The sequence below is a fragment of the Sphaeramia orbicularis genome, chromosome 15, assembly GCF_902148855.1.
Source record: "Sphaeramia orbicularis chromosome 15, fSphaOr1.1, whole genome shotgun sequence".
NCBI lineage: Eukaryota > Metazoa > Chordata > Actinopteri > Kurtiformes > Apogonidae > Sphaeramia > Sphaeramia orbicularis.
In genome coordinates this window covers 31,605,350-31,617,415 of record NC_043971.1, presented here as the reverse complement: position 1 = coordinate 31,617,415, position 12,066 = coordinate 31,605,350, and the positions used below count along the sequence as shown (strand labels likewise).

The following is a 12,066-nucleotide window of genomic DNA, read 5'->3' as shown; positions in this document are numbered from 1 at the left end:
CTGACAATGGAAGTAATCAGTTACAGCCCCATACCTTATATTCAAGTCACTCAAACTTTTTTTTAACCCACAAAGACCCAAAAGCATCTGCTGATGTAAAATGTATAATATCTGTTGATCCACTAATCTTATCAATACATGTAAATAACTGGTGTAAAATACAGTTTGCCATCTTTTCATGGTCATCAGATATGACCCATTTGGATGTTCAGAGACTCCGTAGTGAACGTGGAAACACTGTCATCTTCTATAACATTGATTCACCAGTAAAACCCATGGAGCTGGATCAATGACAGTGGATGGACACACTTGTTTTATGTTCCGTTAATGATAGACTTGACTGAAGAAGTCACTTTTTCTTTAGTTTTCTCTTTCACTGATATAATAACCTTTGAATTGACTTAGTTTTCATGAACATCAATATTGAATATAGGGGAAAAAATATAGGAAAATACATGATTTACAGTGAAAAATGCAAAATATAGAGAATAATATTATAATAAATGGTGATAAATCACTTAAGAAAGGTTAAATAGAGAAAAAATTTCATTTGGGAACTAACATAAACAGCACTGGGTCTTCATGGGTTAATCAGTGAAAACAAAGAAAACCTGTAAAAATGAGATCAGTTAATGTATGGTAATTTTTTTTTTTTTATTTATTTTTTTTTTTTTGTTTTGGTTTTTTTTTTTGTTTTTGTTTTTCGTTTTTTGTACCTGAAAAATCTAAGAAAAAATACTTGGAGCAATTATTTTAGGAAGGTGACAATATGATGTTAAATTTAATTGTAATCTATAAATCTTTATATATGGTCTGTGGTGCTTACTCTGTTCCATTATGATCATTTTTTTATGTCTTATGTGAATGAATGTGTTTTAATCTCATGCATTATTCTAATTTCAGCTCAGACAGGGTCCCTGCAGCTCCTCCTCAGTTTGGGTTCTAAAATCAGAGCTTATTGGATGGCAGGGCAGGACCACAGTGTCAGGTGATGCAGCCGCAGCCACTACTCTCTCTGTTTTCTCTCCGTGTAGATAAATCGCTGGTTCTCAACCCGGATGCTGTTCTACAACTATTGATAATCTGACCAGTGCGCAGAGCAGGGGCTGCACATATTTCAGTACCCTTGGAGAGGACAGCTCTCCCCGGATCCCTGAGCTTCGGACCGGTGGGGTCTGTATCCGCTCCTGGGGGGTCAGAGGGGGGGGTGTGTGTACTGGAAATCAGCCCGCAGATAGCGCAGGGTGTAGCCGCAGCATCACAAGCCGAACCGCTCTCTCTTCCTTCTAGATCGTGACCGCTCACACGCCGCTCCAGAAGGAGGAAGGAGCAGGAAAAAGGGGGAGCATCAGCGCGCACAGAGATGGCGGAGTGCGGCCGGAAGGCGCTGTCCCTCCTGGAGGCGGCCCGCTCCCGGTACGAGAGCCTGCAGATATCCGACGACGTGTTCGGTGAGTCCGGGGATGACAGCAGCGACAACCCCTTCTACAGCACCTCCGGGGACTCCGACTCCGACAACTACATAGCCGAGGTAGGCGAGGAGGAGCACCACCACCATCACCACCACCACCACCAGAAGAGGGGCGACAAGGAGAGCGGGCACAGCGGGGGAGCAGGAGGCGGAGGCGGCGGAGGAGGAGGAGGCAGTAGTGGGGCCGGTCCCCCTGGGTCTCTGTCCCGGAGTCAGGCGGAGGAGGAGGGCTGGATGGAGACGCTGCAGGATGTCACAGTGCCGCCGTACCAGGAGACATATGGTGAGACGTGATACACTACAAGATGAATAAGGTCATTTGTGCACAGGGAAGAAGTGCCTGTGGGTGGAAGAGTCTGCATAGAGAAACAGTGCAGGTCACTCATGTTTTATTATCAAAAATCACTTCCCTTGTTACACTAATATGTCCTAGTTTCATTTGCATGTACCTGTGCTCCACCTCGTGTGTGCATACCTGCAGAGAGTGAGTGACACAGAAGCATGACACTGCACTGAGGAGGACTGCTGTGTTCATGGCAAATGGATCTGCTTTGATACTTCACCCCTTGGTGTGGTGATACACATGCTGTCCCATGTGTGGGTGTGACAGAGTGATCTGTGTTCACTTTTCAGGGTTTGGGGACATACTGTGCAATTTAGTAGTGATGGGACTTTGGGCTCTTTTATGTTTTTTGCATTATTTTGAAACACCAATGTTTTAACCCTTTCATGCATAGTGGTCACTACAGTGGACAGTTACTCTACAGCTTTAATCTTGTATATTCATGGGTTTTGTTGTTTTAGTTCCATATCAGCCAACACAGTGGACACTTATGCATCATCTCATAAACTGCAATTCATACCATTATTGTAACTTTGCTGTTCTTGGTTGGTTCTTGAGTGGAAATCAATTGTTAATATTTATTTTTTGCATATTATCTCCATGAAGTGAGTAATAACTAGTATTAGAATATGTTAAAATGTGAGAAAATATCAGATTAGCTGCATTAAATATGGTTTCATTTCACTGTTTTCATATCACTTTATGATATTGGGTTTTAAATACATGTTTCTTTGCTTCAAGAATAAAATTCATGGTGTAGCTGAGTGGACATTTTTGTAACTCCATGAAAAACAGGTTGATTTAAAAAAAAAAAAAAATCAATTTCATTGTTTTGTTTTTTTTTTTCATGCCTAAAGAGGACTAAAAACACTCAGGAAAAAAAAATCTTGATTAAGGTTCTAATAATTCATGCATGAAAGGGTTAATGACTAAATAGGCTACATGTGATGATTGACATTACATTTTAAAGGTGTTTAATTGGCGCGGCAGTAAATATTATATTACTGTAAAAAAGAATAGTTAGTTCAAATGTGTGGGCTAAATACATGACATGAGAGGTGACATTAGGCAAATGCTGGAATTTGACCAAAAGCATCACAGTACATTATGTGGACTAGTCTGTAGCCTAAAAATGAAGAAGAAAATAAAAAATTTTCTTATGAAATAACATTTTAGTCTCCTCAAAACAAGAACAATAAATGTGTGTAAACATATGGGAAAAAAATGCACAAAACACAACAGTGATTAATCCCTGCAATTACTTAAATACCTGAACTGTAGTGCAATTCTCAGGACAAGAACCATAAATGTGAGTAAACAAATGGAGAAAAAAATGCACAAAACACAACAGTGATTAATCACTGCAATTACAGTACTTAAATACCTAAAAAAAAAAAAAAAAAACTGTAGTGCAAATAGAATACTTCAAGTAACATTGCAAAATACCTGATATCTCTAATGTAAATATCAAAATGATACCACATCAGGAGTTCTCTCACTTCTACTCTGTATATAAAGCCAATGCCTCCCCAGTGACAATAAACTGACAGGCAATCGGACACTCCCTCCTTAAAAAAAAAAAAAAAAAAATGAACGGCTCTTTACAAAGACTCGGTTCCCATCGTTCGTTTCCAAGAGCCGTTCAAAAGATTCGATTCGTTCGTGAACGTCACATCACTACAATTTAGACAAGCAGCTTTATTGCTCTGCACACACACAGACCTGCCATTGTCCTTATGCAAGTTAACCCTTTCATGCATGAATTATGAGAACCATAATCAAGATTTTTTTTTTTTCCTGAGTGTTTTTATTCCTCTTTGGGCGTGAAAAAAAAGTGACTGAATTTTTTTATTAACTTACTTTTCATGGAGTTACAAAAAAGTCCACTCAGCTGGACATCATGGATTTAATTTTAGAAGCAAAGAAACATGTATTTATTGATATACTGTGTGAGAACTATGAAATAAAAACATTTTCAATGCAGCTAATCGGATGTTTTCTCACATTTTAACATACTCTAACACTAGTTATTACTCACTTCATGGAGATGATATGCAAAAAAAAAACCAAAAACTTAGAAAAAAACCCTGTTACACTCAAACATTTTAGTGCAGATCACATTCATCTAGAACAGCAAAGTTACAGTAATGGTATGAATTGCAGTGTATGGGATGGTGCATAAGCATCCACTGTGTTGGCTGATATGGAACTAAAACAACAAAATCCATGAAAATGCAAGAGAACAGCTGTAGAATAACTGTCCACTGTAGTGACCAGTATGCATGAAAGGGTTAATTAACTGAACCTGCCCTGACATAAGTTATACCCACACTCAAAATCAGACAACTAAGGCTGTGAATCGTGACTGTTTTAACGGCACCCACACTGCTTTGTTGGTTTCTTGTCAGTGTTGGTCCACAGAACAGTTGGTGTCCATTTATACACAGGCAGAATTCATCAGGGGATGGGGTCTGGGTTAGTGCAGCTCCTTCTGTCGGGCTTCATTTGGATTAGTTTTCCTCTTCTGCTGAAGCAAAGGTGATTGGTGGGAATGGCATCCACAGCGGCATGTTTCACCCTTGGAGGGAGACCAGCATATGGCTGTAGCAGATATGGACTCAGCCCCAGTCTGTTCACACACTCTGTGTACATATTTGAACATTTCTACAAATGCAGGGGTGCACCATTTGTAAATGTCAATTCATCCTAGAATTCTACTTAAGTGGCAGATAATGTATTAAGTTTTTAACAATGGTGCCTTATTATAATAAAGTACAGCTGCCAAAATTTAGATGTTCAAGAAGTGTGTTACATATTAACGCTGTATTTTGGCAACAATCTGATGATACAATTCATATCATGATACAAGGGTTACAATTAAATATATTGAAATACTATAAACAAGGTGATGTATTGAGGCCATATGTATGAAATATGAATAGAAATGTTGAGCTGAGGTCATAGTATGCTGATAGTCAGGGTTTTAAACACAACACAGAATTAACCACTTTCTGCTGCAGTGAGTCTCTATATAAACTAGAGATAGACTGGTTAATTCAATCAGCTCTAATAAAATGTGTTCTATCAGTATCAGGTGTTCTTGGCTACAGTAGTGACATTTGGCAAATTTTAGGTTTTTCTACAGGAATTACTGACTTTTAGAGAAAAAAAGACATCAAAAAAATAAAAAGAATCACGTAGATGTTGATGATTAGTTTGATATTCAGTTTTGTTTTTAGTGATTGCTTTGAGTTTGGTGATCCCTGATCCAGATTTATTATTTATTTCTTTGTTTATTACTTTGTCTTACATGTCCAGTTCAATAATTATCTAGTTTGTAATAGAGTCAAAAACAGTGCTATCCTTATCAATCAACTATCAGTTATTATAATACCAGCCTTTAAAAGTCCACCATGGACTTACATAAACTGTTAACTAAAAACAGCATTTTTGAGATTAAATACAGAATCACTAGATGTATTATTGCTGTACCATTTCCATTTTTGTCCCTATAGCCTTATATATACAAAAGTATAGCCTAATAATGTAACACTAACTTCTGCATGAACAGTGTTTAATTTAACACTACTTATTGAGCCTTTCAGTGATCATTTATTTTTACTTCCTGGAGAATATTTAATAATTAATAGTTAACTGCGACTTTAACTAAAGCACAGGATTTGAGCATTTATTCCACAGTGATAAATGTTGAACAGATTTTACTGCACGGTGCCAGAAAACTAGCAAAGTTAACTCAAGACAGTATTTGTGTGTGTGTGTGTATGTATGTGTGCGTGTGTGTATGTGTGTGTGTGGGTGAAGTTTTTTTTGTTTTTTTTTTTTTTGGCAAGATTTTCTCAAACTAGAAGCAAATGTACTTCTTATAATTAGAATAGATGTCCAGATATGATTGTCTGATTAGAAGATAACTGTCCCGCTGTTGAATCTGCAGGATGTCGAATTGAAGGTGGTGGAAGGAGGATTACTGTGTTAGAAGGAATCTGAAATGGTTTATCTCTGTCCTTGTTCTGAATGTGAAAACTTTTCAACACAATTATCAAGCCAACTTTTTTTTATCCTCTTTTCTGAAACAGGGCCAAATACCTGTTTCACTTGTGCACAAATGGAATTAACCAGACTCATTCTATGCTGGTGCTTCGAGTTCATTCTAAAAATCCTTTCATTGTTCATGAGAAGAGGATATTGTTTGTTATTCCGTCCTGCCTCTCTGTTTGGACTTTGTTTGCTTGAGCTGGAGGAGAGGCAGATGTGTCTGTGAGCTTTGTGTAACACGGCGGATGTGTTTGTTAAAGTACAGTTAGAGTGTATTTGCACAAGCACAGTGGGAGTGGGTGTGGTCTGGCCATCCTGCATCAGGGTTGAGTTGATTACATGATGCCTGCTGGACGGTTGCAGGGCTGCCAGGAGCTTAAATCAAACCCCAGCCTTCAAGTCGCAGAAAAATCTGACTCAATCAGCCTGAAACAGGAAAGACTGGGTGGAGCACTATCACATCTGTAGAAATATGTTTCAGCGCAGAGTTAATGGCATTGGATGGAAGTAGCTTAAGCGTGATGATGTTTCCACTAAATCCATGTGTGCTGAGCTTAGTGGCAAAATCACCAATGATATTTTTATCAGTCTGCATATTTCCGGATCATGCTGTCTGAATGTCTCTTTGTCACTACCTGCCAGCCTGTCTGCCTGTCTGTCTGTCTATCTACCTGGTTTACTGTCTGCCTGTGCAGTTTAGTGTCTGGCTGTGACAGTGCTGACATAGATGCAGTGGTGATGTGACGGCTCCACTCCTTGGAGACCGTGCACCCCGTACATAAATCATCAGCCCCCGTCACTTTGCATCTACTCAAACCCATCCAAACCCTCTCATGGACCAAAGATTTGTGTTTTTCTGTTACAGTTTTAGTTACCCTGCGGTTTTTGAGTCATAAATAGAGCTTTATTTTACTTAAATAAATGTGTTTTAAGGTCAGATTGTGGTTGATGTGTTGTCGTCATCTCAGTGTGATATTGTTGCCTTTGTAGTGCCAGACCGTGGCATAGGACCAAGATGAGGATTATGAGTATGTATCTATATCACATTATGTAACCATGTTTTCATGATGTTGAAGGGAATTACTGAGCTATTTATTCATTCCCTTAGATTTACTACATGATTAGTCTGAGAATCTGTCAGTTTTATCTTCTGTCCTTGTATCTCACTCTGTATTTTGCCCCTTTAGGATCTAATTATATTTGCTTAAAAATGGTAGAAATTTGCCTCCCATGACAGATTTATCTTACTAATTTATTTTAATTTTCCAGTCTGGTTGTATTTTATCATTGTTAGACTTTTTCATGATGACATTCATTTGCAACAATGTGATAAAGCAATTGATTTTCATTTTAATTTAACGGATTTGCCCAAATTTAATTTCAAAGCTGCAATGATTATTTAGTAAAGTATCATCTTCCACCCTAAAAGTTGGTAGAGTAGAGCCCCTTGAGCATTTGATGGTGAATTTCTTTAGCATATTTCACTGAAGTCAATATGTCTACTTCAAAGCGGCTATACAAAGTGAAATGGTTTATCAGCTGGTGGTCAAAACAGGTGAATTAATTGTGAAAGTAATCATACTTTAGTAATAGAGCTGCACAATTAATCCAGTCACAATCACATTATGCAGTTATATAATAGCAAAAGGCTGCTGTTAAATATCCTATGTGTGTTGAATATTTGTGACCGAGCAGAGAAGTATTGTGTTTAAAAAAAAAAAAAAAAAGCAAAATACAAAATATTTTGAGATTTCAGAAAAGTTGAAAAATGATCTGTTTTCAGCATTTTCCTTGATAACCAAGTAAAAACAATCAAATCAAAATTACAAATCACACTATTGTGCACAATAATCACTATTGGACTTTTTAAACAAATCACGCAACAGTAGTTGATATTGAAGTATATCATGATTTATTGTATGTCTATATTATTGTGAAACACAATTTCAGATGCTGTAGTTGATGCAAAACTCTGTAAACCCATGTTCCTACAATCCACTTGTGTTTACTGAAGGTTTTGTCATTTATTCTAAAAATAATAGGTTAAATCAAAATATGCAATATTATTACAGTTACAGACTCCAGTGATCTATAGGCTCAGTAGCATCAAAGTTACAGGCAGCTTTTGCACAATGCTAAAAAAACACTTGTTAGACATTCTTAAACACAGATCAGAGGCTGCAGCTGACTGTTGCCATAATCAACCATAGTAAAGCCTAATGCAAAACACAACCCATAAACAAAACACAAGCCATAAACAATTATCAGACGATAGTAGGAATGGCTCTATCACTCAGTCTTGTTGTCAAGTTTCCTCTGTGTAAAATGCCTTAAAACTAAGCTCAGATCATGTTTAGTCTACATAAAGGATTTGTCTACAAATACGCAGTAATCTGTCGCTCTTAAATCCATGGCTATAAAAGCTCTTCCGGGCAGATGTTTGTCCCCTGACACTAGAAATGTAGCCACTGTCTTAAGGGATTTGACCTTTGTGTTCATGCTCAGGTGGAGTCTGTTAATGAACATTGTGGGAAATCAATATTAAAGCTTTACTTATATTAGAGCTGCAGCTGATCTTAGTAGTCTGATAGTGTAACTGTTGATGGATTTAACATCACATGGCAGCAATGTGTAAAAGCAAATTTTAGTCAGCAGCAGATGTAACAGTTTCAGTGTCCATAAAAATCATGTGTGTCTTCTTAAGTTATATTTCTGGCTTTAGTCCTGAGTTTAGCCAAGGTGTATCATTTTGCCTCCATCTGAATGTCTGATGTTTTTATCGAAGAGTGACTCGCTCCAAGGAAGTCACGCTGGATTTTACATCCAGCTTTCAAGTCTAATGGAATGCAAATGAGTGGATTTGAAACCAGGCTACTTCTGCAGTCCTGGCGGCATGGGCAGGCTTCTTTTCCGTTCTTGTTTTCCATCTTCTCCTCTCACACGTGATGCTTTAACAGTACATCTTTTAAGTTTAAGTTGTATATCATTATTTTTTAGCCCCAGCATTAACAGACTGGTGTGACAGTGTTCTTCTCCGTTCTTGTTTTCCATCTTCTCCTCTCCCATGTGATGCTTTAACATCTTTTAAGTTTAAGTTGTATACCATTATTTTTTAGCCCCAACATTAACAGACTGGTGTGACAGTGCTTGATTGGTTTTGTTGCAGCCTGCCAGGGTTAGAGAAAAGAGAGAGAGGGAAAACCTTGTTGTGCGCTGTTTAGAGATAATGAGATTGTGCTGTTTATTTGAGCCTGAAGTTGTTAACCCTGTTGCTGCTTCATCAACCGCAGAGAAAATCTCAAATTTACTAGAGGAAACAATGGCTCCAGTTTGTTATGACTGCTTGGCATCACTGATATAAGATAAAAAGCTTTTAGATTGCAGGTAAATGTCAGCTTTTCTTCAGTTGTGAAATGATGTAAATAGTTTAATTAGGAAAAAAAGCTGATTCTGGTAAAGCTTTGCAGCTTCTCGCTTATCATTTCCTTAGAGTATAATTTCCCTTCATTCACGGCTCCCTCCTGACCCGACTACATCCAAACATGATTTGGAGTTAATGCCTGCCATAACACTAAAGCGACAAGACATTGAAACTCTCCGCAAGCAGAGAAATGCCTCGATGTGACAAGGATGACAATGTGGTGGCTGTCATGTTGTGTAAACTTTCTAACAGTTGCCTTGGGCTTGTGTTTATTTCTATTCACACCACGTGCCAGTGTGTATATGTGGCCAAACTTCACTTTTGATGATAAAATATAACGCATTTTAATGACTACCTTATATAATAGACATTGCTTTTGTTTCTGTCTTCACTCTTGCTGTAGATGACAATGTGGTTGATGTAGGCACACAGTAGTTTGTATGCATCCCACACAGCCCTGACAGTGACAGCTCAACTTCATCCTGTCTTACACTGTCAAAACACAATCCTTTTATTCAGCAAAGTCAGTCAAATTCAACACTTGCACCAGAGTTGCCTGCAAGATGTAAAAGCATAATATTTTTAGCATCATGGGTTTTTAACTCCCTCATGCATGGGGGCAAGGGCATGTCGCTTATGGAATTCTCTGCCAAACCACATCCTCCAGAACTAAACATGGCCAAATTTAAGAAAAAATGTTAATGATTATTTAACTAATTCAATCAAACTAAAGCAGTGTTTCTCAAACTGTGAGGCGGGCCCCCCAGGGGGAGTGTGACGGCTTGCAGGGGGGGCATGGGATCACTACTGGGTGTTTTTTTTGTTTTTGTTTTTTTTTCTTCAGGTTACAACATGTAGCAGGTGGAACTAATGTTTTAGTATTGGAGCACCCCGGACTCCTTTTAGGGACGTACAACTAACAAATCTACTGCCATGGTGATCTGTCACTAGACCAGACAAAGAGTTTAGGTTTGGAGAATGGACAGAGATTGGACTGGAAAAGAAAAATGTGCAATGTTTCTCTTTTTGCACTGTTTGTACAGTTTGCACTTTTATGTTCTGAGATATGAAATGGAAATGGGCTTAACACAGCCACTGATATTGTTAAAATGTTCATCTTTGTTACCAAAATTTGTTTGTTGTTTGAAAAAAAAAGTAATTTTATTGCCATATTTGTAAAATAATTGTGCATTTCCTATTTTTATTTGGAAAAATATTGTCTCAGGGAACAGTCTTGTTGAGTTTATTTGTATCATTTAACCAAAAATCTAATTTATTTTTAATTTGCACAACAAATTATTCAAGGAGAAGCAAAAAGTATTGTTACAATATTCATGTTTCTTTCAATAAAAGTTATAATTGCACCACTGTTGCAATGTTGTTGGGGTTGAGGGTGGGCCTGGAGATTTTTTGTCCTCCAAAGAGGGCCAGACAGAATAAGACTGAGAACCACTGAGCTAAAGTAATGTATCAAGTAAAATGAAATGTAACTTTTGCTGAATGGACCGCTTTTCATCAGAAATGATTGTAAAATCAGGTGCTGCAAAGTACTGTTAAAAAAAACAAACCTCTTCTTGTGTTTTATTTCTGTCCTGATACAGGCCCTGCACAGAAAATGCCGGCCACAGCCACAGCTCTGGACTTCTTCCAGCTCTTCGTTCCAGACAACTGCATCCAAAATATGGTCACGCAGACCAACATGTACGCCAAGAAGTTCCAGGAGCGGTTCGGCTCCGATGAAGGCTGGCGTCCCGTCACAGCCCAAGAGATGAAGGCGTTCCTGGGCTTCGTCACTTCCACCAGTGTGCACAGATGCGAGTCAGTGCTCAGCATCTGGAGCTCGGGTTTCTTCAGCAACCGGAGCATCGCCTTGAAGATGAGCCAGGCACGCTTCGAGAAGATCCTCAAGTATTTCCACATCGTGGCTTTCCGGCCATCGCAGGGGAGCAACCAGGGCCTGTACAAGATTCAGCCCTTCCTGGACTCGCTGCAGCAGTCATTCAGCTGTACCTTCAGACCTTCACAGACGCAGGTGTGTACACTCTGAGTTTGGATTCTTTTAACGGCTGTAGTTGACATTAGGGATGTAACGATTACCGGTATAACGATAAACCACGGTAAAATTGCAGACGGTTAGTATTCCCATTTAAATTCTAATTATCATGATAACCGTGTTTGATTACCACACTTTTCCGGAGAAAACGCTTATGTAAAGATCTGCTTTTATGTCAAATATTTGAGTATAGTTTTAATTTATTACAGTTTTAATTTTCTATACCTACTATTTGGAACCAATATTCACTTTTAAAGTCTTTGGAAAGGTTCGTTAAGCATCTGTGTGTTATTTATGCAATAAATTATATAAATTTTTCAAATTGGATTTTATATTTTTTGTGTGTTTTCTGTCCTTTTATGTTTTTATAGTAGGTTAAAGTGAAAAAAATAATAGACAGATGATATAGATGAAGTTGTGCTGAAAAAAAAACAAACAAACATGGGTATAGTAAACATTTATTTATATAGTATATAAAGGCAAAATCAAAAGGACTGAAAAACGGACAAAATAGGCTCAGACCCCTAAGGGTTAATATTTGAATGTTTCTGCCAACAGAAGGTACATTGTGCTGTTATTTTGGGGTTTTTTTCAAAATACAACTTAAATTATATCAGTGTGTCTATAAGTACTTTTTGAACATTTTGAGCACAGTTTCAACAATACTGCGATAATAATGATAACCGTGATAATTTTGGTCACAATAACCGTGATATGAAATTTTC

At 37.9% G+C, this 12,066-nt stretch overlaps 1 protein-coding gene across 2 annotated transcripts in view; it reads left to right on the top strand.

The window, feature by feature from the left end:
- Window positions 1-987: 987 nt before the first annotated feature.
- The window catches only part of pgbd5 (piggyBac transposable element derived 5), a 28,259-nt gene continuing 17,180 nt past the window's right edge, over window positions 988-12,066 (top strand). Inside the window, exons 1-2 of one of the 2 annotated variants that reach the window (XM_030156917.1) lie at window positions 988-1,754; window positions 10,890-11,320. In XM_030156917.1, the coding sequence (XP_030012777.1) occupies window positions 1,364-1,754; window positions 10,890-11,320 (822 nt within the window). In that variant the 5' untranslated portion in view covers window positions 988-1,363. The remainder of the gene's footprint in view (window positions 1,755-10,889; window positions 11,321-12,066) is intronic. The other variant, XM_030156916.1, reaches the window with a different exon arrangement.